Raw genomic sequence first — 27,268 nt, forward strand, 5'->3', positions numbered from 1 at the left:
GTTGGGCAGTTTCCTGACTTTGTCCGTGGCTTCCAGGAACCCACTGAAAAATTTCATATTTCCTTGTTCATTCTGAACGTACAAAATGCCAATCTCCTTAAACATAAATGTGAATGGGCATTGGTCAGCAATCTGTCATGACAGGTAGAGGAGAGTCTCTTTTTTGCAGTCCTGTATCATCTCCCTTTTTAAGGAACTCTCCAAAGACACAGAATTTATATTCAATGGAATCAGTGGAATTTCACCTAGAAATCAACAGTCGGAGAACACAAATAGATATATGTATGGCTAGCAGACTCATCAACAGCAGCAATAAGACCCAGACACTACATCACCATAGAGATGGCAGCTATAAGTACATGAATCCTATTTTGCATTGCTGGAACATCTTCCTAGGAGAAGCCCAAAACACTCTACAAACAGGAATAAAGACTCAATGCTCTGAGATGTCATCCATCCCATTCCATTTGTAACAGCATGTAACCTGTTTAAAATTTTCATTGAGAAAGTTCTTAAAGCGCTATAGAAAAACTTGAGACCCAGCAGCTCTTCTCCAAGAATACGCATCATTGCAAGTGGCTCAGCCCAGCGAACCCCGACCTTTGGCATGCGTTTGGCCTGGATGAGGGATTGTGAGTGCACAGTACCCAGGGTGGCTCTCACAGGCGCCTTCCAACCTAGGTGGTGGCAACTGGGCATTCCCACCCGCTTTCTCCTAAAGCAGTACTGCTGGGAAAGTGATCAACTTACACTCCAAACTGTGTCGTGAATATTCCTAATCCCATCCATGGCTCGTAAGCACGCACCGAAAAATGTCAAATTTACTTTTTGATCTTGGATACACAAAGTGCCAACCCCTTTGAGCGTGAAGATGATTGGGCGTTGGTCAGCAATCTGACGCATTAGGCAGAGAACAGTCTCTTTATGCAATATTGTATTCTCCATTCTCAAATAAATCTCAAAAGATATGGTCATCATATTCAGGGGAATAATTAGAATTTCACCTAGAAATTAACACAGGACAAAATCAGATCTGTATGGTTTGCAGACTTATAAACAGCAGCAATAAGGCCCAGAGACACAGCATTGCTATATAGCTATGAATAGAAGAATCCCGTTTTGCACTTCTGGAGTATGTTAATGGGAGAAGCTCAAAGCACTCTACAAACTGAACAAAGCCTCACAATGTCCTGTGATGTCATCCCACCCATTCAAATCGGTAACAGCATCTTACTGAGATCTCAACGCTCTATAAAAACAACCTGAGACCCAACAGCTAACTAATAAACAGCAACGTGACACAGGATGTCAGGGAAGGAAGAAAAGAAACCACTGGCTGAGGGCTGGAGTTTCATGAGACCATGGAGCCAGACTAGGGCCATAGAGATCCTTTCACATCTGTGATGCAGTGAGAATGGCCTCCCAAGAACTCCAACAAGTCAAAACTAATTTTGCAACTCATCTAAGAAATGCAGGGTTGAATTCTCCACTATTTTTCTCTGCTAGGGACCAACTAATCACCCCTGTTAGTCATCCCTGTAAGGCATTGGTCAATGGGGCTGCCAGCTCCAAAAAATAGGTATAAACCACCTGTAATAGTTAATAAGTCTAAAAAATGAGCACATTTGTCTTCAGGTGTGTGGGGCCTGGAATCAATGCATCTCTTCAACCTTATCTGTCAATGGTCTAATGATCCCTTGTCCTACTCAGAATCTTAAGTATTTGGTTTCCCTGTCCGCTAATACACGTTTCTTGGGGTTGACCGTCATCCCGGCAGCCCTGAGTTCCCCCAGGATAATCTTTACCACTCAAAGATGTTGGTACCAGGTTTTTGTGAAAATAACAACGTCATTGGTATGAGCAGCTGTGTAGGTGGCGTGTAGTGCCATCAGGGAATCCATACGTCTCTGAAATGTGGCCACTGCTCCATTGAGTTCAAATAGCATCCACAGAAATTCATAAAACCCCCATGGTGTTCCAAAGTCTGTCTTCACACAACCTTTGGGAGACATCAGGATTTGCCAGTATCCCTTAGATAGATGGATGGTGGTCATAAATCTGGCCTCTCCAATCCTTTCCAGCAGGTGCACAATATGAGGCAGGGGGAAGGCATTGAATATCACCAAGGCATTTAACCTCCAGCAGTCAATGCAGAGCCTTAGCAACCATCAGATTTGGCCATAGGGACTACAGGGCTCTGCCACAGGCTTTGTGAAGGTTGGATAATGCCTTGTGCCAACACCCTTTCTAGTTCGGTGCATACGGTGTGGTGAAGATGTTGAGGGACGGGGTGCCAGTGTTCTCTGACCAGGGCACCCGCCGGTGTTCTGATCTCATGTTCGACCCCTCAGGCGCATCCAGGCTCCTCCTGCAACACATCTTGAAAGGACTGAACCAGTCCCACCAATTCCCACTATTGGATCAGGGCGAGTTCCTTCCCAAACCGGACCTGCGTCTCTGGGGTTTTCCCTGTCTCGGACCCCAGATACGAGGGTCCCAACTCTTCCATCTCCTCAGCATGCACAGCCAACCAGCCCTGGGGCTCCTTCCACTCTCGGAGTAGATTTACATGGTAAGTTTGTCGTTCACGCCAGTGTTCTGGTTTGAGGACTTCATAGTCCACTGGCTGCACTTGTCGGAGGACCCCAAATGGGCCTTGCATTGTGTCAACTGTTTACTGGCTGAAGTGGGAAGCATTACCAGTGCTTTCTGTCCCACCTGGAAAGGTCCTCAGCTCTGTTGCTCAGTCATACCGTGACTTCTGCTGCCGTTGCACTTCCGTCAAGTTCTCGTTGGCGAGCTGTTGCACCTTCTGTAGCCAAACGCACAGTTCATGTTGATAACTTTCAGACCTGACTCCAGGTTCTGCAGATCTTTCCCATTCCTCCCATGGCACTTACATTAGATCCTTGGGGATGTGGCCATGCACAAACTGAAACAGTGAAAACCGTGTTGGCTCCTGTGGTGCATCCCAGAGCACAAAAAATAATGGTGTCAGTAAAGTATTACACTTATGAGTGTTGCTCTGAGCACTCCACCGGATCATCTGCTTGATCGTTTCATTCAACTGCTCGAGCAAGCCATTGGTTGCAGGTGATATACCGACATCAATGTTTTACTGACATAAAATTAGTTCCCTGGTCCATCAGAATTTCACGGGGAAAAGTCTACCCTTGCAATCCACTTAAGTAATTCCTCCACCATTTGGGCTGCCATGATGGACCTTAGTGGTACTGCCTCTGGGAAATGAGTGGCATAGTCCATTATCACTAGAACACACTGATATCCTACGCTACTGTTCAGGAGCAGGCCCACAGTATTTAATGCCACCTGTACAAATGGCATCTCTATCAGTAGCATAGACTGTAAGGGGGCTCTTGGAGGCCTCTGGTCTTGTGTCCTTTGACACTCAGGACATGCTGTTCCCCACCGGTCCACCTCCTCCTGACAGTCCAGCCAAAAGAAATTCCATGAGATCCTTGCCTTTCTTTTGTTTCACCTGAGATGACTTCTTTACTTTAGAAGTAAAGGGGTGGCATGAGCCAAATGCCATATGGCCCTGCGGAACACACTTGGGACCACCAGCTACAGCAACTCCTCCCCCATCCTAGGGCCCCTCCTGACCTAGTAAAGGAGGCCTCTTCTTACCTCATATTGTGTGTCTCTAGTAGAGGGACGTTCCCGTGGATCCTCTTCCAACCAACACTGCAGGTCAGGGTTGTCTCGCTGTGCCTGTTGGAACTGAGCTGCAGATTTGTCTTCCTCACTTCTGGAGGGACTTGGGGTGACCAGCTCCCCTAGCCACCCACTGCCCCGTTACAGCTGCCATCGCTCCTCTTCAGCTGCTCTGACCCTTTGTAACACATCACATGTGGGTTTCCACTCCCTGATGGCAACCAGCTCACAGGCTAACTTCTGGGTGAGCCCCACTCTCAGCTCCCCTTGGAACTCCATCACACGGATGGGTGTAAAGCAGCTGTTGAACTGCATTTCTGCTCCAAAAATACATGTCATTGGAAGCAGCTTGGCCCAGCAAACCTCAAGCTTTGGCATGAGTTCAGCTTGGATGAGGGATTGTGAGCACCCAGTATCCAGGGTGGCTCTCACCAAGCACTCTTCAACCCAGGTGACAATGACCAGGGCATTTCCACATACCTTCTTCGGCTGGTGGGCCATACCTACAGTCCATGGGTTTAGCCCATTCCCCTTCCCTGGGTCCGTGCCTGAAGGACTGTTGGCCTCACTAACCTGCCCAGATCGCTTAGGCCGAGCTGACACTCCTTGGAAATGTGACCCACTTTCCCACAGCAGTAGCATACCAACCCACACAGCACTGCTTTCTGTGTCCCGTTCTTTTTCCTCCTCTTGAGGTGCACTGTGGCTTGGGTGCTGGAGGCCTCTGCTACAGCCACGCTCACCCTCAGATATTGTGAATGCCTCTGCTAAACAGAGTGCCTCATTACAATTATGTGGCTGGTGGCGGCACACCCACTGCTGTACCGCTTCCTCAAAGTCCCACAGAAATTGTTCCAGGAGGACCTGGTAAATCACCCACCCCATCCTGATCATACAGCCTGTGGGGAGCCATTGATTCAGCACATCCCTCAGCTACTATATCAGGACACGAGGTCTCTGTTCCTTGCATGCCTTACAGGCCCTGAAGGATAGTTTGTAATTTTCAGGATTGATCTCTAGGCGGTGCAAGATTGCAGCCTTCACTGTATCATAGTTGCATACCTCTTTGCTAGAGAAGGCTTGGTATGCCACCTGAACCTTATTAATAACCAGAGTTCCTAGCTGATGGGCCCACTGAAAGCGATCCAGCTCAATATGAAGAGACATCAAACCCCTCTACGTAGGCCTTGGGGTCGTCTTTTGTCACGTGTGGCATTTTAAACAATGATAAATTCCTCTGGAGCCAATCTTGTTGGGGCACTCCCTGCTGCTGCCACCTCTCTAATACTTGGCTTATGGCCTGAAGGGTCTTGCCTAGCAGTTTTGCACGTGCCATCGTTGCCACTTGCATGGTGGTTACTTCCCCAGGTCTGGATCACCGATTCATTATCCCAATATTTCCTGGCCAATGCACCACTGTCACGCCTGTATTACTGATGAATGACCATGAGATTACCCTGATCAGGGCCCTTCCCCAACTTGCCTGCCACTTCTTGATGATGTTTCAATAGAAGGGAGGGTTCAATGATGTAACAGGTGGGTCCCCATAGGAGCACTTACAGTATTGGCCAGGGCTGACTTGGGGCTCTGCCTCCCCTACACTCCATCCACTTGCCAACCATTGATGTTGATACTTTGTAATCCACAGTAACTGCTCCAGCTCTCCTGCCCTGCTCACATCTTGCCAACTAAAGCTCCGACATCCAGCCCTATGCTGCGCCAATTCAGGGTGTGGTGTGAGTGTGCCCAGTCTTCTCTTTTGCTGCTTGACACCAACCCCTATCCTTGGGCTCATGGCTCTGAGCCTTCCCTTCCCTCTTGACCCAACGGGTCCTCAAAAAAACCTACATGCAAAAAGAAATAAAATAAAATAACCAAAGGGCTGTCTCAGAGAAGCTGAGACAAGCCCCAGCAGGCTACCTCCTTCCTAGGTCTCCCTTCCAGGTGGAAGCAAGGGAGGAGAGGGAGGGTAAAAGGACTAGCAGGAGTGCCTGCCTTCTCATGGCCCTATCTTAGTGGGAACGCAGATACTTGGGTGCCCCAGTACTCTGATGCCCCTCAACATCTCCCACTCTCGGGCTCATTCTACCTTAAGTCAGGTCCCTATCTCCTCCCCCTCCAGCTCTTCAGCACCATCTGTGCCTTTTAAAATTTCCTGTGGCAGTGCCTGGGGCTGACATCAGCTGGATGCTGCTGAGCCACACCAATAGCGTGCTTAAAAAGCAGTGCTACAGTACCACATGCTGTACTGTTCCAAACTCTCTTTGCCTCACAGGTAAGTTTTCTGGATCCTCTGCCATTTTCCTTGTGGGTCCAACGGGGCTCTTGGGGGTTTGGCTGGATGTGTGGAGTCCTTGCCACCACACTGAGCAACCGTCTTCTGACTCAAGCTCTGCTAAGATGTCTGAAAATCAGGACACTCACGTTGAGGCAACCCAAATCATTCTTCATCACAGAAAGCTCAGATTTAAAGTTGTGCTGGGCCACACAGCAAGTCAACAGCAGAGCCAGGGACAGTCTGGAGCTCCCCTTCAATAAAAGTTTCTAAAGCATGGAACTGTAGAAGTGGGGGAAATTCTATTTTAATTTTCACACATTGAGCAGTTGGATCCATGAAGGGATTTGTACTTTAAGAAAGGAAGTCAGTATTATGTCAGGGAGTTGTAGATGCAAGGGGGAAGGAAAGGGCTACCAAATGCTCCCCCCACCATGGTGTACACCAGTCCCTTCACAATAAGGTGGCTGCTCAAGGGGCCACTTCATGATTCTTTCCCACCTTTTCCAAAAACACATCTCCTTGTTTCATGCTTGGGTAGAAAACAGCAATTCTTCTCAAAAGGTTGCTTCTCATTGCAAATCAATGAGTGCTGCTTAACGTTTGGGCTAGAAGTCCTACTTCTAGTTGACAAAAATGGTCCTCTTCACCTGGAAAGCCAACTGTTTTTAGCATAAAGCAATAAGATAGCATAGGTGGAAAAGCTTGATTTACAAAGGAGCATTTTGTTTCAACTGACCAACATACAGCTATGCTTTTTGGGAACCAGATTAAACATATCCCTTTTAGCTATGCATTAGAAAATGTTGCTTACCAGTACCCACCTCAGGCAGGACTGAGAGGACTGAGTTTACACAAGGGTCACAGCAGTTTACAGGCCACTTTGCTCATCCTGTGGATTCCTCCTCAGGTTAAGTGAGTACTTGCAGGCATTAGAATCAATACTTACTCTTGGGCAACTTCTGTGTTTAAAATTACTTGGGATCTCCTGGTCTCCACCAGAAGCTCCGAGTTAGCTTCCGGCCAATTAGCTACCTGCTCAAGAAAGCTGATGACTCCTGTTCCAGACCTGTCTGCAGATGTTACTGATTTTTGTTTGATTTAACCGTGAATAGCTTAGTGAAGATGAATGATCAGCTGTGCACAGATGAGCAGATGGAAGTTAAGCTAAAATGAGGAGGCTTGTAGAAGTTTTGCCACTCAGTCCCAGATCTGTTCTGCATATTGGGTTGTGCGGTTTACAGGACTGGACTCGGAAACTGCTATTTGGCCTGGATCCTGAACTGCTTGTGAGCTATGTTTGACCCAGCTTAGAGGGGGTAGGGTGTGCAAAACTGGCTGTGTGCAAAATTATGCCAAGACACCATCTCACAATCAGTTCTTCACTAGCATAATTTAGGGAAGTGACCACAACCCCAACTTAAGGTATCATTCTAAGAATCTGGAATTGTAGGAGCAAGGTTTCTCTACAATGCCCAGCCTTCCACAAGAAAATGTAATGTAAAAGAAGGTATATTAACCCAAAGCACTCAGAAAGCTCATTTCCAGGGAAGACATCTCAGGGACTGGACCTGGCTCCTGTGTTACTTAACTGCTCAGAGAAGGGGCTGCGACATGACTTACTGGGTTCAATGAAAATTAGTTGCACAAAATGACAGCAGGACTCATTTCCCTAATTTCTTGTGCACATAAAAAACTGTTGACATCATTGGCAATTTTCGGTGCACAGCACAGGAAGTTATATCTTCATGCTATTAGATAATGTGTTCATAACAGTTGTTTGTGTTCCTAAATACTCAAAAGGCATTATTATATTGCTTTCTACTGGAAAAACTCAATTCCAACTTAACTTCAGTAAATGGAAAAATAAACTTCTCACTAATGAGCAATACTTTACCATGAGTATCATCACTGCAAAGCTGAACTCAAACTCACTGTAGTTAGCTTTTACCCTCTTATTTCTGACCCTAAAATCCTTGTACTAGGCAATGGGCATGTTCCAGGACAATTCTATGAAGTAAGAATTCTAGGTGATGCTAAAGTCCTAGCTGGCCAGCTCCGATTTCTGTTTATAGAGATAGACACAACTCAATTAATCCTAATGTGCTGGGGAGGGGAAAAGTATTTGAAAGAAATCCTGTGATCTACAAGCTCCTCCTCAACATTTGGAGTTCATTTAAGTAATGCTTATTAAATGGCAGGGTGGAAAGATACACGGCACTTACTATATAACATAGTGTTAAAGTTGAGAGATCAAGATTAATTGGGAAATTACACAAATTCACTTGCAGCCTCCAGCATTTAAGGTCTAAGAAGTTCTGATTCAGAGGTGGTATCCATAACTCTGATGGTCATGATAAATGTACATTCCAATAAAGTTACAGTTGTTCTTGCTTTGATTTGAAGTCAAATAATATAGACCTTAGGCCCTGCAATATTAGTAAAACATCTACTGTTGTGTTATATGTGATAATGCACTACATTATCTTGCACCTCCCACTTTTAAAAATCCTACATCCGCCCCGCTTCTAAACTGCAAAACAAACAAGAATGTTAAAGTACACAGAGAAACAACTTTACCTCCTTCATGAGGATGATGAAGTTATGAGAAAGGGGCAAATAAACTGCTCTTAAAAAGAAACTACTCCCTAAACTGTTTGAAAACATAAAATAGCTTTATTTAGAGTAGTATACAACATATATACGAACACATACAAACAGATAACATGTATCCTCAAGAGGCTGGAAGACGACAAATGAACTCTCATCTAGTTGAAGATGCAATAAGAACTGAAGGAAAAAAATCTACCACACACTGCTTTATGCTCTTCTATAAAAAGTTGTTCTATCACCAGACCCATTGGTATTTCTCCAACCTATCATCATATTAACATTACAAATATTTATAAATTAGTCAGAATTTCAATATTAAAGTTAAAATGTCATTAACTATTTCTGATGTAGCAAAGGATAATTTTCTGTTTGGTGGCATTGCTGTTAAGCAATTTAGATCTGTGATATATTGCAGACGTCAGCACTAGTGCTTATGTCTAACATATTCAAGGGAAAAATTAGTTTTTCCCCACTAGAGGCATCATTTGGCTTGAATACACACTCCACACATTTTTCAGCAAATATTCAGGAAATCAGGCATCCAATGTGAAGATTAATTCTGTGAAATTAGCTTGTTTTCTTGTTTCTTATTTTTATTGGTGTGATTCTTCCAGAAAATGCCACCTCTTGGGCATGTATATTACAGGGAAACAATACTTAGAATTTGTCACAGCAATCTACAGAAACACTCACGTATTTTGTTTTATTTTTTGGCTTTTTTAACAAAAATAAAAAACTTCTTTCTTTGTAAAGAACCATCTTAATTCAGCCTTTGTTATTCCTAGGGACCAGAGAAACTCAACTATTAAAAAAAGGCATGAATCCAGGAACTGGGGTGCACAACAAACTGTTCTCAGGTAACTCAAGCAGGATTTTTAGTGTCATAAAATGCTATTTTTAAATGGCAGAAGCAGAAAATAGACCATTCAAATCAAATTCTTAGAAAGTAACACAATAGTCTACATATTTTGTGTGTGGCAGCTTCTTGACATATCAAATGTGCTTCAAATCTTAATCTTCTGCTTCATACCTAAAAGAAAGAAATGAAAGCTAGAGTATATTTGTTTCTGTGATCTCCTCAATGACTCTCATACCAGTCACTGATTCCAATTTCTATTGGTGGCAGTTGCACAGGCCCACTCACAAACTTCAAGATCCACAAGCAGCCTCAGAAAGACCCTATGCTCAGGCAGCCAGAATCAGCAACAAGTTAGTCTTCACCACCACTTCCTGGAAGCCTCCTCTCTAACGAAGTAATGCTGCCAGCCAGTCCCTCAAGCCATGGGATTCCTTCTACCCGACATGAACCAACGTGCCTCTTCCCCCCACACTTAATGCAGGGCCACCCTCTCTCTATTGTATCTATCCTTTTTCCCCTGCACAGGTTTGTGGGTATTGCAAGCTCGCCAGAAGCAGCTACCACTCATTCTGTGTCTTCATATGTGGATCTTGGGGTGGGGGGGAAAAATGCTCTGACTCTTGACCATAATTTTTTGAAAGTGATATGTGTCCTTATAATAATTTCTTTTCTATCATTATTGTCTCTGCCATCTGACTGCACTTTAGAGGTAACCACCAAGGGTTGCTGGCACAGATTCTTCTGAAAAGTGTAATTAAAAAGCAGCCCTGATGTTTTGAAGAGAACACTGATAAAAGCTGGCATCACCAAGAGCTTGAAGAACAGCCCTCTTAGCTGAAGAAACAAATCTGAATGTATAATCTAGATTTAGAGAATGTTTTACATTCATGGAAACAATAAGGAGGCAGAACAAGCATCTTGTGAGGAGAGATGAAACACCACCACTTACTTTGAAAGTCTTTTCCGTAGCTCCTTTATCTGCTCATTCTTCTTGGTGAGTATCTCTTTCATGTTGCGGTAAGCAGCTGTTTGCTGAAATTTCTTCTCCAGCTCCTGCACAGCAGAAAACCAGTGCATCATTTATGTATTTTAAAGTAACAAGGATTGTGTGTGTGTTGGTGGGGGGAGCACTCTAGCAGTGGCTGCTTGCAGACTTCATCCCCTACAGCAGCCGCCTTGTCAAGCTGCAGGCCTCCACGCGACAGGGCTGCCGTGGAGACTGAATTTTTTAAGCCTAAAATTCTGTTCTCTCACTTCAGACCAGTGTTCAGTATGATTTTTCTCCAGGTCAAAACTCTTGCTGCAGTTGCTATCTAAATTCCAGTTCACATCAAATCAATATTCAAGTGTTTATATTGGTATTCTGAAACACTTTTCTAGCTCTTGGTCATGTTGTTTGATAGACAACTAGACTTGCTTTCTAACATTCTGTGTATGTATCATATCTTTTTTTTTTTTTTTTTTTAAATACCAACAAAGCTCTTACATGAAGAAACCAGGGGTATCTGCTTGCACAGTGCCCACTACAATATAGCTGTGTATAGCTATACCAGTCAGATGGACACCTTTAATAAAGTAAAAAACTACATTTGTCAGCCACTGATTTGGGCCTCTTGGGCATATCAACAGCTACAAATGCTAAGGGTGCACGGATACAGATTTTTTGAGCTAATACTAATGTCCAACTATTGACCAGCCATATCGGCCAATATCTATCCGATTGTTGATGTGCAGCCCAGCAGCTTGAAGTAGTGTCCAGCTGGTAAGTCTGTTGGGAGGAAGGGGCATGGGGAACGGAAGTGTCATGGAAAGGGCAAATTGAGGCCCCCCACAGTGAGGGAGGGAGTGGAGCTGGGGCAGGGGATGGAGCCACAAGCCGCTCAATCAGGGGTTGTGGGGAAGAAGGAGGCGGCAGCTCCTCCCTATGTTTACTATGAGGTATAAGGCACATATTTAGTCTAAATGCAAGTGGCCAACAAGCTAACATGTACACTATAATAAGAAGCTAACCTTTTCAGCTATAGATAACTGGTCCTGAACCTTGAGTAGGTCATGCTTTGTTGTCATTAAGTTCTCCTCCAAGGATTTTTGGTTTGCAGTATTGTCATTCAGTGTCTTCTCAAACTGGCATTTCAGAGTAGCCACTGTATTTTCCAGTTCACTGATATCCTGGGTTATATTAGTCTTCAAAAGAAGAATCAGAATAAATATTTATTCATGATTTTCCCCGCAAATAAATCAAGTCCTGCATTTAAAATGTGCTGAATATACTCAAAACAATTTCTTTAAAAGTTGCTTTAAACAAATATTAAGAAAAAACTCAGAATCCAAACTACAGTGGATTCTGCTTTATAGAATCATTGGTTAATAGAATCAGCTGCTTATTTTAATCAATATGGGGAAACCAAAACCATTCATATATTATGTGTAAAACTCACTCACATTAGAATCACAATTTTCAGTTTTTGGAATTATTTTACTGGAACAGCACAGGAATTTTGCAGCCCTCTGCAAGCTGGCAGAGTTCCAGCTTGCAGGGGGCTAGGAGGGAGCAGGAGGAGGACAGTCAGGCAGGGGGCACCATGTACTAGACATGTACATGGCCACATGGCAGCCTGGAGAGCAGCTCCCACAGGTAAGGGTAGGGGAGGAGGATGCAGGAGGTGGGAGGGGGGAATTGAGCCCCAGTAGGGAGAGGGGGAGGGAGGAAGTTGGGCAGGGCTGGGGCCCCAGCCAGGAGTGGGATGGGGTCATGGGCAGTTTGTCTAGGGAGAAGTTTGTGCACGCGTGCCTGCTGCATACACAGTAGCTTTGAGGGGCGCTACCCCCACACTGCTGCTCTCACTGCCTGCGCCCACCCCCACCCTGTGCACAGATGTGGGAGGCCCAGGTCCCCCCTGCCCTTCTGGGAGTGCGCACCATGCTGGGGAGCTGGCCCCAACCCCCGTGCCCAAGCCCATAGTGGCCAGCAGTAGGTGGGGAGCCGGGCTCTGTTCTGCCGCTGAACCCACTGCCTTCTGCCAGGGTAAGGGGGCTGCAGACACAGGTCCCTGGCACTGTAGCCCTAGCAGCTGGGGGCCCCCTCTGGCAGGGCTGGGGGGCAGGGGAAGGAAGTGAAAGGCACAAGCAGGGTTAGGGGGCTGTGGGGGAGGAGTGAGCATCTGTGTTCTTAAAAAAATGGGGTCTCCTTTTAATGGAATCAGCTGGTTAATAAAATCAAACCATCTTTTCCAATAAGAGGAATCCACTGTAGTAAACAAAACAAAACAAAAACACTGTATTTAGATTTTTAAAAGGAAAAAAAAAGTCAATAGATACTATTTAAAAGGTGAATGGAAAAGAATCTTTTCTGCCTAGTACAAATTTCAAATTCTCAGAGGCTGCTTCATTTTATTATGGGGGGCACAGGTAACGGGGGTCAGTCACAGCCATGGGAGGGGTCAAAGGCAGGTGGGACACACAGGGAGGGCAAAGGGGGCCCCTTGTTCCCTACCACTGCCTTCCCTATCACAGCAGTAGGAGGGAAAGGGGAAGCAAATAAGACAACCAATAATTTTCTTATTAGATAATTGTCTTACTTATACCATTTTGGGATCATAGGAAGTGGGGGTAGGAGGGACCTCATAAGGTCATTTAGTCCAGCCCCTGCTCAAGACATGATCATCCCATACCAAGCCATTCCAGATAAACATACCTAACCTACTTTTGAAAATTTCAAAGGATGGAGATCCCACAAACTTCTCTATATAGCCTGTTCCAATGCCTGACCACCCTCATAGTCAGAAAAGTTCTTAATATCTAACCTAAATGTCCTGTGGCAGCTTGAGACCATTGCTATTACTCCTAACCCCTACAAGCCACAGAGAAAAGCCCATCTCCATCATCTCTGTAATCAATCACCCTGCAAATATTTGAAGACTGTTATCAAGTCCCCCATCAGTCTTCTCTTCCGTAAGCTAAACAGCCCTAGTTTTTTTAGCCTTTCCACATAAGTCTTGTCCCACAGGCCCCTAATCATTTCTGCTGCCCTATGCTGGGCTGTTTCCCAATGATCCACACTTTTTGGGGGCCCAAAACTGGGCACAGTACTCCAGGTGAGGTCTCACCACTGCTGAATCACTTGCCTTGATTCACAAATGACACTCCTGTTGATACAACCAAGGATGCTATTGGCTTTTTTTGCAACAAGATCATACTGTTGACTCATATTCAGCTTATAATCCACTGGAACCCCCAGGTGCTTCTCTGCTGTATTTCTGCCTAGCCAGATGTTCCACAGTCGGAATTTGTGCAGTGTATCCATGAACAGAATCTAATTATTGGGGGTAGTCTTAAATTCAAAGTCATCTTGGACTCAGATAAATACAGTATTGATTATAGACATGGCCATCATCTATCCTAGGCTGGGATGATGAAGGAAGTTAAAAGTATGTATGTATCCTTAACTAAGTTAAACTGGACCATTAGGGCATGGCTGAATATTAGTAAAATAATTAAGTTCACTGTGCTAAATTGCACAGTGATACCAACTATATCATAAAACAGACGCTAGCCATGTAATCATTTAAAAAAAAAAAAAGTGTAGTATATTCCTTCTCTTTCTTCCCATTAGCAAAACATGTTTTTTTTAAGTTTCAGAACAGAAATAATTCCAGTATGGTTGTCATTATTTTGACAAGGAAATCAAAATCCTTAAAGACAACCATTTAAAATAACCATGAATCTAGTAGACTGACTGAAAAATATTTCAACTGGTGTAAATATTTATCCACAAAAATATAATGGATTCAGTTAGACATGCATTCTATGAACAGGAAGTTAAAGTGCTAGACAATAGGTAATAACATAAAGGAGTTTCAGGTATTAAGCATCCCAGAAAAACCAAGCTAAGGATGCAAGACTTGGCCCCGATTCTATAAGTGCAGTTCCATTTGTGGTTGTATAAGATTTAACAAGCCAGATAAAGAAAATATTGGCTGTGATGTGAAATCAAACTGTTTAAATATTATCATTGTATTAAATAAAATATTCTAAAAATTATTTCCAAGCATGATAGTGCACAAGTGAAATAAAGTACATACCATAAACCATTTAGAAAGCAAAACAGAAAGAAATTTGAATCAAAATATGAAAATTGGAAGGGCATATATACACATTTGAAATATCAGGTTCAACATTTTTCTTAAATACACAAAAATAGACTAAACATATTTCCAATAATTTGTTAAAGCTGCTTTGAAATATGCTTTACAATTTACCATTAAGAGAAGAAATGTACAGATTTAAAAACGATGTCATGGGAAACTAAACAGATTTTATTCAACCAAATCAACCAACTGAGGTTTTTAAATTTCTGTGTTTTTCCTGCAACAGTTAATCATATTTTATCATCAAATTTTACAGACGTTTGAGGACCTCAATTCAAGTAGTTACAAATTAACGCAGAACAATTTGACAGCATTTAATTCATTTTAAGCTTATTTTCAATTTAATGACCATGGATTTGATTCATATTAACTGAAGTCAATGTAAATAGGAGCTTTGCCTATAGTGGTATAGGTTCTGGGCATATGTGTATATTTGGATTTAAGTTTTTAAAAGTCTGAGTCTGATGGGAGCCAGAAGCATAGCCCTTTTTGGAAAGTAAAACAGCATACCATACTCTACTGGGGGAAAAAAAGGGTATTTTATTATTAGAAAGGAAATTAGGTGTCAAAAGGGAAAAAAACCCACACAAACAATTTGAAACAAATGCTAGTTAAATTAAAATGAAGTTTTCTGACAAAACTTTCCTTTTTTGCTTTAGAGAACATAAACATTCTTGAATGGTACTTTTGATAGTCTCTTATGTAGGATCATAACTGTAATTATTAGGACTATGGTAATAGTGGATTGAATCTATGTGCCAAAAAGCACTAACTATATCTGTCAGGTCTAATCTAAATGTGTTGGCTTTCTGAGCACTTATTTTACCTTTTCATCTTGAATCGTCTGTAAATCTTTCAGTGACTTTTCTAGTTTTGATTTTTCTTCCAATGCAGTTGTAGCCTGAAATAAATTAGGAACAAAGTCCAATAAGCTTTTTACTGAAAATAAGCGAAGGTCATAATCTTTAAACATTTTTGGGTATATGTATATGTGTATACACACATTAAGCTTTTAAAGGGCAAGATTCACAAAAGAATTTGGGTTGGGAGATTCTGAGTGTTCCCATGCCTACAAGTTAGGTACCTGGCAGCAAGAGTGGAATTCACAAACCCAATCTAGGTGCTGAAGTTCAGTTGAGACAAGGGAATGGGACATCCGATTTGTGAAACCCAATCAGCTGTAGGCAGGTTATGGATACTTAAATGCTTGGTTCAGCCAGAATGGTGGCACCTTTGGACATACTTGATAGTGGACCCAAGCATTTCTGGGTGAAAATTTAGGTGCCTGGGAGTACTGAACTCCTATTATGATTATGCAGGATCTCTACAAATTCTTTTTTTAGATCTTTTGCCAAATCCCACCCCCCCGCTTTTTTTTTTTTTCCCCTTCTTCCCCCCAGACATTTTTGTACACATTCCTTTGTGAATTTCAGCCAAGCTCATAATGAGTTTACCTGTATTTCTATAGTTTTGAGTCTGGTCTTCAATTTTTCATTTTCTTCTTGAAGTCTTGCAATTTCCTTGGATAAACAAACAAGCATTAGATTGACAATGCTCACTCTTGCATGACTGAGTTTAACTTATTTGTAGTCACTTCCACTGTTTGGGGGGTGGGTGGGAAAGTAAATATATTCTGTGGCTTAGAAAGCTAGGTAACTTGCAGAATGATTAAAAAGATGACAATCATCATGGGACACTGGTCTCTCTCCATATGGATTTAAGCCTGCAGACTCTAGAGCATTTTGCCTAATCTGGCAGAGAATTTAAGTAGCATCAAACCTAAAATGATGACAAATATTAACTATAGTCTAATCCAACCTCAAATTAATAGGCATTTGGCAATTTATTCTCCATCTCTGTTCAAAAATATGGTAAACTCTTGAAAGTCAGGAAAACTCTCCATAAAATTCTCTTAGCTAAGGAAGCCTTCAGTAACTCTCAGAATTTTTTTTAAGTTGTAGGTGAAGACTCAAGTTAGAAAATAACATAGCTTAAATATTTAAGGTCCACTCTGCACATGTTTTACTTTGTAAACATGAGACCAGTTTTGCTTACATATATTCCTTAAATGCTTAATATTAACATTCATTCTTTAAAAGCTAAAGAGTTCACTTTTAATGCTATGTTCACTATGGGAGGTCTGCTATTCAGACATTTAAGAATAACTGCAAAACATCACAAGCAATTTGACTTTATTTAAATCCTATTTTTTCTTATCGACACAATTTCATTGAATACTGCACGTAATGGCAAGCCAAGACATTACAGCTACTCCTTATTTAACATGGTAGTTAAGTTCTTGAAAACTGAGACTTTAAGCAAAACAATGTTAAGCGAATCCAATTTCCCCATAAAAATTTTTGTAAATAGGGGGGGGCTAGATTCCAGGGAAATTTTTCCCCAGTCAAAAGACATCATATACCCAGGTCTGCAGCCCCCTGCCCCCACTCCCCTGTGCTGCAGCCTCAAGCAGGGCGACTCTCCACTGCTGCGCGCACTCTGGCAGGTAAGTGGTGGAGAGGGGTGAGGGGGATTGAGGCCCCTGTAGGAAGGGAGCTGGGCAGAGCTGGGGCTGCTCCCCAGCTAGGTGGGCCTTGGGGCCTGAGGCTGCAATGCATGGCTGCAGTGCCCCAACGGAGAGCAGGATGGGCCACAGGTCCAGGGAAGGGCCAGCTCCCTGCTGTCACGCACAATCCCAGGGGGCAGGGTACCCACCCCCCCCATCTGTACCCGGGGCAGGCTTCTGATGCGGGCTCCCATCCTGCTTTCCTACTCTGGGACCTCCGGCAGCCCTGTGGGCACAACCCAACACGACTGGGGACATTGAGGTGGCATGAGCACCTCCTCACTGCTGCAACCCACCCCCCTGCCAATGGCAACACACCTCCTGCTCATCGGTTGTTCTAAGGGGCACAGGCCCTGCAAGCAGGAGGTGTATCACCAGGGCAGTGGTGGGGGGGGATGAGGGGTGGAGCTCGGAGTGGCGAGGAGATCCCCATGCTGCCCCACTGCTGTCTGCGACATTGGGTTGGGCACATAGGGCCGCAGAGGCTGCGGGGCAGGGAAGCAGGGAGCAACCCGTGCTGAGAAGCTGGTAGCTGCTGCCAGCTCAGCCCTGCTTCGCTCCCTGCAGCCTCTGCAACCCTGTGGGCACTACCCAGCATGGCAGGCAGCATTGGGGCGATGTGGTGATCTTCTTGCCGCTCTGAGCTCCCCCCACCGCTGCCTTGGCAACATGTCCCCTGCTCGTGGGGCTGCATCCCTCAAAGCAGTGGCACAAGCAGGGGGTGCGATGCCAGGGTAGCAGTGGTGGGGGCTGGGGGGGAAGGGAAAGATCACAGTAGCGAGGAGATCCCCGCACCACCCCACTGTCTCCAGCCACATTGGGTTGTGCCCACAGGGCTGCAGAGGCCCCAGGGCAGGGAAACAAGGTGGAAGCTTCCGTCTGTAGCCTTCATCTGCCGCAGGTTCAGATCTGGTGGGCTGCGAGTCCCCCCTGCCCCCTGGAAGTGTGTGCGCAGCAGCAGGGAGCCAGCCCCCACCCTCCAGATGAGCCACCCGTGGCCCATCCTGCTCTCTGCTGGGGCCCTGCAACCACACATTGTGGCCCCGGGCCTCAAGCCCCACCTGGGGCCTCAATCCCTCTCCCCCTCCCCCACCACACTTACCTGTTGGAGCTGCTCTGCAGGCTGCCTGGTGCCATGTGCATATACATACATGCACATTGCACCCCCTGTCTCACTGCCTGTCTCACTAGCAGGTGGTGGCCAAACAATGCTATAACAGGACATTGCATGACTTTAAACGAGTATGTTCCCTAATAGATCAGAGACATAATAACGAAACAATGTTAACCAGGACAACGTTAAGTGAGGAGTACCTGTACTGATATAAATGATTCCAGAAGTTGGATACAGATATCTTAATGGATTACACTTTAACATTAAGACCTCTAAAATCAGATTCCAGTGACATAGCTCAGAGGCTATAAAGTATGTACTCAGACACTACAGAACAGACTTTTCTCAACATTAATACCTTGAAGAAATACTTAAATACTGAAAAGTTGTTATAAGGCAAGCATGATTTCTTTAAACTACTAAATAAGCTAAAAAATTTAATACCAGTATGAATGGTTCTTGTGTGCATCAATATTAAAAAATTGAACTTGTTAACAGCAATCTTAAAAACCTACAGCAACTGAAAAATCAGAGATCTGCAAAATCAAGGAAAGGCAAATTCTAACACTTTCCTCTTAAATTGTGATTCGTGTAGAAAAAGTTTAACCTTTGGCCCCTGTTGCTGTCCCCTCTTTTCCCTCTGCAAAAACAAAACAAAACCACAAACCTGCAACCCCCTTATGGAACTTTACTTTTAGCAACCTGAGAAATTTCTGATCTTCCACTCATTTCAATGAGGTGTCATACCTCTTTTAATCTACTTTCCAGAAGGAAGTCCATTTTACTGAAATACCAACAATAAGTCAGACTCCCAAAAACATATTCATTAAATGGAGATAGTGAACCCATAATGGATTTTACTAAAACGTATGGGCAAAAGAAAATTTCATATATGTAGTGCACTGGGACTAGGTACAGACATTACTTTTAGCAGTATAAGTGATCTATACCCATAAAAGAAGTTTGCCACACAGACTTTTTTTTTTAAATGGCGGAATCTGGTCTAAGTTTTGGCCCCTCCACCAAAGGATGACTGACTGTGTGTTATTTAGGTTGTTGCAGTTTTTTTTTTAAAGTTCTGTAGTACATTACTATAACTTCTAAATGGCATCTGATAGATTACAGAAACATTGATTACTCAGTAGATTCTAGATTCAGCAGAATAAAACAAAATATCCATTTATCACAAATATGTCAGAAAATGGAACACCTACCTTGTTTAGCAGCTCTGACCCACCTTCATTTAATGGAGCAAGTTTAGGTTTAATGAGTTCTGCATTGGGCTGGAATAACAATAAAAATAATAGCATTATTTTTCATAGATTTCATAGACATTAGGGCTGGAAGGGACCTCGGAAGATCATCAAATCCAGCCACCCGCCCAAAGGGCAGGAAGTCAGCTGGAGTTATAGGATCCCAGCAAGATAAGCATCCAATTTACTCCTGAAGGTGTTCAATGGAGGTGGTTCAAGCACCTACAACAGCAGGCTATTCCAGACTTTGGCAGCTCGGACAGTAAAGAAATTCTTCCTTATGTCCAGCCTGAAACGGTCTTGCAGGAGTTTATAACTGTTTGACCTCATCATCCCTTGGGGCGTTCTGGTGAACAAACGTTCCCCCAAGTACTGGTGGTCACCCCGATAAACTTATAGGTGGCCATCAGATCACCCTGCGCTTTTCCAGACTAAAGAGCCCCATGGCTCTCAGCCTGTCGTTGTAAGGTCTGTTTTCCTGACCTCTGATCATACGAGTGGCTCTTCTCTGGACTCTCTCAAGCTTCTCCACATCCTTTTTGAATTGTGGAGCCCAAAACTGGATGCAGTACTCCAGCTATGGCCTCACCAAGGCCGAGTACAACGGGAGAATGACGTCCTGGGATTTGCTTGAGAAGCATCTATGGATGCAAGCCAGTGTTTTGGTTACTTTACTAGCCGCAGCATCGCATTGCAGGCTCATATTCATCTTGTGGTCAACAATGACCCCCAAATCTCTTTCTTCCGTAGTGCGAACCAGTGTAGCACTGCCAAGCCTATAAGGGTGCTGCAGGTTTTGCCTCCCAAGGTGGAGAACCTTGCACTGTTCAGTGTTAAACACCATCAGGTTCTCATCCGCCCATTTCCTGAGCCTGTCAAGGTCAGCCTGGATCACCTGCCTGTCTTCTGGTGTGGATGATTTGCCCCAAAGTTTGGTGTCATTGGCAAATTTGGCCAGTCCGCTCCTGACTCCAATGTCCACTATTTAGAATTATTCTAGGAATAATTTAATTTTGCTTTCTTGTGGAAAACAAAGAAATAACAATCTACTCTCAATTAAATTTATTCAGCTTTGAGGTTCAAGTTAAAAATAATTGATCTTTTATAATTTATTGCCTATTTTAAAGCACTTGCTGAACATGAAGTTTTTCAAGCAGTCTCCTTTCTAAGGAAAAGAGGTTTCTGATGCTATTGCCCTCACTAAAAAGAATTTTTATTCATTCTCTTTTATTTAATACACACAACTTTTAGAAATTGAATGGACTATAGCATGAGACAAATGAGATCTATTAAGATGCTGATCAAGTCAGGTAAGCCTGTCTGGCAATTAAAAATCAGCATTTTTTACATTTTAAATTATTTATAATTATGACCACAGGTTAAAAAACACACGAATCCACCCCAAAGCCAAAAGGTACCACATTCCACTGGAATTAATGAAAAACACTTTTGAAAAGCGAGGTCAGCAAGTGACAAAATTACGGATTATTTTAACTAACTTTAGGGATTTAAAAAAAAAATCTTTAAAGGTTACTTTTATCATAAATTACATTCCTCTTATGTACATAGTCCAAAGTAAACACATCTGAATTTCACATAATATTTGACTAGTTTTAGAATCAAACTTTACCTTCTTGTTTGAAGACTTAAATTCTGACTTTTCAAATTCAGCAACTTGTTCCAACAATTCTCTTGGAGGAAAAATAATAATGGAAACAATGTTCATTAGACAAATACTTAAAAAAAAAAAAAAAAAATTACAAGGCTGTTGTTATTTTCTTTGTTACAAAGTAAAACTTTCATTAGGCACACAGACTCAGCCTCCACATCAGTACAAAAAAAGACAAGAGAAGAATATCATGTGCAGGAATAATACAAGTATTAAAAACAAGATTTAAGATTTTCACACTGATCTGTTTACATCAAATGAGTTGTCTGAACCAAATCCAAAGCACTTGTGCTTTATATGCTTATTACAAATTCTAGGTAAATTTGACCACTTTTTTTTTTTTTAATTTAATTTATTTTAATTTACTTTTTACAGAAACAAGCCATTTCGCAAAAAAGTTAAAAGCACCACATATTGTATCACCTTTCAGATAAAAGGCTACATCTGCAACCAAATCAGCTTTAATTAGGGGAGTACCGAAAGACATTTTTGGGGCCGATACCAAAAACTGATTTTTAAGAAGGCATGTCGGCTGACAGTGATCCAGTACCAGCCTGGCAGCTTGGAGAGTTGCATGCAGTTGGTAAGTCTGGTGCGGTGGAAGGGGAGGGGGGACGGAAGAGGCGTGGGGGTGGGAGGAGGAGTGGAGCTGGGGCGGGGCAAGCGCTGTCCAGCCAGGGCAGGGCAGGAGCAGGATGGAACTGCGGCTTGTCCAGGGGCGGGGGGGGGTGAAGGAAACACTCCCAAACTCTGCGCGCGGGAGCCGCTGGTCTGGAGCGCTCTGACTCATCCAGGAGGGCATAGGGTTGGGGGAGCATGTGCCCCAGGATGTGTGTGGGGTCTGGGCTGTGCCAAGCTCTTCCTAGCGGGGCAGGGCTGGACTTGGGGTGGACAGTGGTCATGGCGCTGGAACTCAGGGGTGGGGGAGCTGTGGTGAATGTTGAGGTGGCAGCATCCCCGCCATCCCAGCACCACTGCTGCCTGCCCCGAGTCCAGCCCCACCCCACCAGGAAGAGCTTGGTGCAGCACCAGCTCCACGCAGATCTGGGGGCTCATGCCCCCATCCATGCCTTCCCAGGTAAGTGGTGGGAGCAGCAGTGGGAGCCGCCAAACCAGTGGCTCCCACATAAGCAGCGCAAAGCAGCGGGAGCCTCCCCACCCATACCCCATTGGATGAGCTGTGGCTCTATCCTGCACCTGCATCTGCCCTGCCTGGGCAGCGCTTGCCCCAGCCCCTGCCCCAGCTCCACTCCTCCCTCAGCGCCGGGACCTTGATCTGTTGTCGCCTGCCGCCACATCCCTTCCCTTCCCCCTCCCCTTCCACCACACCACACTTACCAGCTGCACGCATGCACGGGCCATTTATCGGCCATATCAGGCCAATTTCCAATACAAACAGGTTTCTTTATATCAGTGCCAATCCGATATTGGACCAATGTATTGGTGCACTCTATCTTTGATATGACTACTAAATAGGAAATTTTTTTCTCAACCTTCAAAATGACTGGTTAGGGTATTTGGATAGAGTAGCACAGCATTTCAAAGTTCTTCTGGTATCAATAAAATTGTTCTGTGTCTCTGGATAGTTTAAACTACATTACCGATTTTCCAACTCAGAGACGTCAGTCTGTAGCTTAAGATACCATTTCTCAGCCTGTGAAAATAGTTGGCGCAGGAGTAACACATTGGTGTACGCAGTGTTAATGAGTTCTGATTCCACTTCACTATGTACCACAGTCTGCAGCCCATCCAGAATTTCTGTCACCTCATCTACTGTGAAGGTCTCTTCCACCAGCCTAAGCAAGAAGAAATAAAACTTATATGCAATAAAACTTAGCAAAAAATCTAAAAGACCTGACTGAACAACACTTATATGTGACAAAAATGGGTTAATTTTTTAGTAGACAATAGCTGCAGTGGGAGGAAGGGAAGGAGGGGAAGAACCAGAGACCCTAGGGGCACAAAAATAACTGCAGTTACTATTAACACCGGGGCAGCTACACCTCTGTCAGTAGACAAAAGTATCATGAGCAATTTTACTTGAGTCTTCTCTCTGAAAATGCTACTTTGATCAAATGCAAGTATTACTTAAGGGGTTTAAAATTACATTTTGACTTAGCTGTAATGAGTAACTTGATAATACAGTTCCTGACAATTTTAACCACATAGTTTAACAAGTCAGTTGCTCTTAGACTATTAAAACCTAAAAGTTATTTTACAAAAGCTGCTCTTTAGATGGAAACTCTTTCCTTTTGCTGCTTTCCCTCGGCAAGGATACATAGAGATACCTCATGCAAATAAATTGCCATATATCTCTCTATATTAGAGAGAGCTCTCTCTAATATAGATATAGATCTATTTATCTGGCTCAGATAACTATACCACATAGAAAAAATTCAGAAGAGAAGGAAATACTTATATCTGTGATACCAGTATATAAAGCCAGTGTTTTTTATCCAAGAATGGATTTGGGACTTAAGGGCATTTATTTGTATAGTTTTTAATAACATATCCATATAACTACTAAAAAAACCATTCTAAATTCTGCAGCTGATGTTAACTTATTTTAATGCCCAGCAAGTGACAAGGTTGCTTTTCTGGGATTTCTAATTTAATACTGTAGAGCCTCCTCATTGTACCTGCTGTCCTTAAGGTCCTGAAAGCAAGAATCTACAGTCTTGAGTCGCAGACCACGCTTTGAACGAGCAAAGCGCATGTAGCTGATCACTTCATTCTGGTGGTGCTCATTCAGTCCTAGCTCTGCCTGCAGGCAAGACAACAAAATATAGGTTAATATATATTGAGATAAACCTAATGGAATATAGAGACTTGCTCTCCAGCAGGTTCCTACACTGGGTTTTAAACACTATCAAGTTAAAATTATTTTCAATAAATATTTTCACACAAGTTTATAAGTAAGAGTTTAAGGCTTGCCTTCAAATCATAGCTAATAAAAATGCAGTGATTTCTCTCTCCCCCCCAGCTTTACTTCTCTCCACACGCACAAAAAAATTGGCTAGCCCCTTCAGTCATGTCTCCACTACAGCGATAGGGTTTTTATAGCACAGGGAACAGCAACAGTAAAAATGCAGTGGAACACCATTCAGCCACCCTACTACGCAACCAAGAGTGCTTGAAGACTTAATATGGCCCATGATGTCCTTATCACTTGACTGGGTGAAGTTGAAGGGAGGGAAAAAGATACCTGAAGCTCAAGAATTGCTACTGTTTGATTTAGGAGGACAACAAATTATCAAATGTTAATCCAATCACTCTGCCCTGCTAATCCAATCATTCTGCAGAATAAGTGTTTTGTCCCCCCATCCCAACTACCTTAAGTGCAGCAGCTGGAACACAGGCAGACAAGGTTCTTTGGGTAGATGTGATATCTTTTATTAAACCAACTAAATAGTTGGAAAAATTGTTCTTTGAAATCTTTCAGGCTAGTTAGTGACTGGAACACACTAACTCTAGCTAACTGCTGCAGAAAAAACAAACCTCAGAACAATTAGATCTGAAAAAATGTGAGGGTGTTGTTACACATTACCCACAGGCTACACAAAGCGCTGTGGAATATTACGTGGTGATAATGCTGGAATGAGCTTTGAGCAGTCACACGTTAAAGCTTAATGCCATCTCTGACCTGTACAACTGACTTACCTACCTTTGCCAGCCCTGTAGTAGCAACAGCTGGCTACTTGCACTGCTGGCTATTTGCACATGGTTGTACTCCATAGGGGCAGGAGGGTTGCACCCCTTGGGGCCAGGAAGGAGAGCTGGCTTGGTGCCAGTACCACCCCTGGGCAGCAAAGTTCAGGAAGGTGGAAAGACTGTCCACACAGAGTAGGATGCAGCTTCTGTGGGTGCTCGCCAGCTCTGGTGCTGTTGCTGGCTTCTGCGGGTGCCCCCCTAGACTCAGGAGGCACCAGTCACCCATGGCTGGGAACCCTCCAGGATTGCCCTGGAGTCTCCAGGAATTTGACAGAAATCTCCAGGAGACTGGTGAGAGTCAACTGGGAAAGAGAGGATGGGACATTCATTACAATATTAAACGTTGAATCCAATTTATATAGTAGTTCAGCGCATGGGTGACTGATGCCACCTGAGCGGGGGAGAAATGTGTTCCTGCAACGACCAGTCAGTGACTGGGGGAGTGAGATCCCCCTACGGCCAATCTCACTGACTGGAAGTGCCAGCGGCACTTCACCTGGTGCCCCCACTTCCCAGCTGGCGCTCTCAGAGGGTGCACGTCACTGGTCCAGTGGGTTTTTAAAATGTAAGTACCGTGCATTTGCCTTCCTGATGTAATGACTGATTAGTGTCAGTACGTCCGACGATGAAACCTCCTGCAACAGATTCAAGCAGAAGTGGCAACCTGACCTGAGCTCCTCTCTTCTGAGAGGCTGAGGGAACAGGGCTTATTTAGTCTGGAACAGAGGAGACTGAGCAGGGATTAAATTGCAGCTATCAACTACCTGAAGGGGGGTTTGAAAAAGGATGGAGCTGGACTGTTCTCAGTGGTGGCAGATGACAGAACAAGGAGCAATGGTCTCCAGTTGCAGCAAGGGGTGTTTAGGTGGCATATTAGGAGGAATTCTCTCACGAGGGTGATGAAGCACTGGCACAGGTTAGCCAGAGAGGTGGTGGCGTCTCCATCCCTGGAGGCTCTGAAGACCCGGCGAGACAAAGCCGCGGCCAGGAGGATCTAGCGGGGGCCGGTCCTGCTTGGAGGAGGGGGCGGACGAGCCCCTACGAGCTCCCTGCCCACCCTCACGCTCGACGAGTCCACCCCCGCGGCGGGGCCGGGGCCCAGCCCACACTCCGGGGCGCACTGCGGGACGGACGCCGCGCTGAGGCCCCGCAGACACCAGAAGCGAGCACGAGCGGTCGCAGCTCCGTCCCAAGCAGGGGGCGGACGCAGTTGGGGGAGCAGGAGCCCGGCCCCCGAGCGGAGCTACCGGACAGAGGAGCAGCCGCAGCCGCAGCCGCAGCCTCCGCCCCGGGCCACCGTCCTGCGGACCCCCGCCTGCGCTACTCACCATGGCGACCCTAACGGCTCCTGGACGGGGAAGGAGGAGGTTAGGTGGCGGTTGGTCACCAGCGGACGGTTGCCATAGAGAACAAAGCCTCGCGAGAACCTGGCCTCGGTCCTCATTGAAGGATTCTTGCTCGCGTCACCGGAAGCGCCAAGCGCCCTCCCTTTAGCCGCGGTGGTTTCCATGGGCAACGAGCGTTCCGTTCCCCCAGCCCAATGCGGCGCATGCGCCCTGGGCTCTCTGGCTGACGAGCATGGGAGCTCTGCCTGATCTCCCTGCCCCGAACAGGCCGAGCCCCAGGAAGTCGCCCCTCGCTGATCCTTGACCTTGAGCAAGGGGTCTCGCTTGCTGTTTGTTGCCTTGGCGTTTTGATGCCTGTATCCCAACAGGAGCCCGCGCCTCAGGGCGGCGGCACCCTAGAGGGCTGGCAGGGACCCGCAGGGGTCACCCAGTGCAGCCCCAACATGGGCGAGCCCCGCAGCTTGACATGTCCAGAGGCTGATAAAGAGCCACCTAGAGGACTGGGAAGGGAGCAGGGTACTGGGGCTGCTGGAGACCCATTTCATAGCAGTTGTGACGGATTTGCCCAGCCCAGGCTGGGGTTGGAGCCAGGCTCTCTGATTTTAGCCCCCAGCCCTCCTTACGACGCGGTTTGGTCCATCAAGCAAACACATAAAACCAAAGCAACAAACCCACATCACAGTGACAGTTATCTTCAGAAGCAGATGAAAAACACTGAGGTCAAGTAATCGCGTAACCTTTCCTGCAGCAACATGTAAATGAATTTGGCACTAGTGTGAGGAGTTTATAGTGTTTTGGAGCAGGCTTTTAAAAGATGATTGATGTAATTTACATTGTATTAAAGTTACATCATTTACATTATTTATACTCTACCTGTCTACCAATTTAAATGCATCTTGGTTTGAGAATCCAACCTATAGTATTTCTGTTTTTCTCAATTAGCACCAGTTTAAAAATTGGAGACATGGAATTGCCTTGTGAACATGCAGTAACAATGCTTAATCTCTAATCTAAAATATTCATCCGTTTTATCCACTTAA

General features: G+C 44.6%; 1 protein-coding gene across 1 annotated transcript; it reads right to left on the bottom strand.

Moving 5' to 3' along the window:
* Positions 1–8,604: 8,604 nt before the first annotated feature.
* On the bottom strand, positions 8,605–26,345 carry LZTFL1 (leucine zipper transcription factor like 1). Its single transcript, XM_090046347.1, has 10 exons — positions 26,211–26,345; positions 23,811–23,935; positions 22,773–22,967; positions 21,133–21,193; positions 19,464–19,532; positions 16,024–16,089; positions 15,396–15,470; positions 11,433–11,606; positions 10,372–10,475; positions 8,605–9,593 (listed from the first exon to the last, which is right to left on the bottom strand). The coding sequence occupies exons 1-10, from the start codon at positions 26,211–26,213 to the stop codon at positions 9,575–9,577; spliced, it is 891 nt and encodes a 296-aa protein (XP_089902473.1). The 5' UTR covers positions 26,214–26,345; the 3' UTR covers positions 8,605–9,574.
* Between the last annotated feature and the right edge of the window lie 923 nt (positions 26,346–27,268).

Source organism: Crocodylus siamensis, chromosome 5 (genome assembly GCF_052110815.1).
Source record: "Crocodylus siamensis isolate JL-2025a chromosome 5, ASM5211081v1, whole genome shotgun sequence".
Taxonomy (NCBI): domain Eukaryota; kingdom Metazoa; phylum Chordata; order Crocodylia; family Crocodylidae; genus Crocodylus; species Crocodylus siamensis.

What these genes read in the sequence shown, in the direction of transcription:
- LZTFL1 (XM_090046347.1), bottom strand. An exon ending in GTCTCTGAGTTGGAAAATCG is followed by an intron (nt 21,194 to 22,772) that starts GTAATGTAGTTT and finishes TTTTCCTCCAAG; the next exon opens with AGAATTGTTGGAACAAGTTG. An exon ending in AGACGATTCAAGATGAAAAG is followed by an intron (nt 11,607 to 15,395) that starts GTAAAATAAGTG and finishes CTTCTTTTGAAG; the next exon opens with ACTAATATAACCCAGGATAT.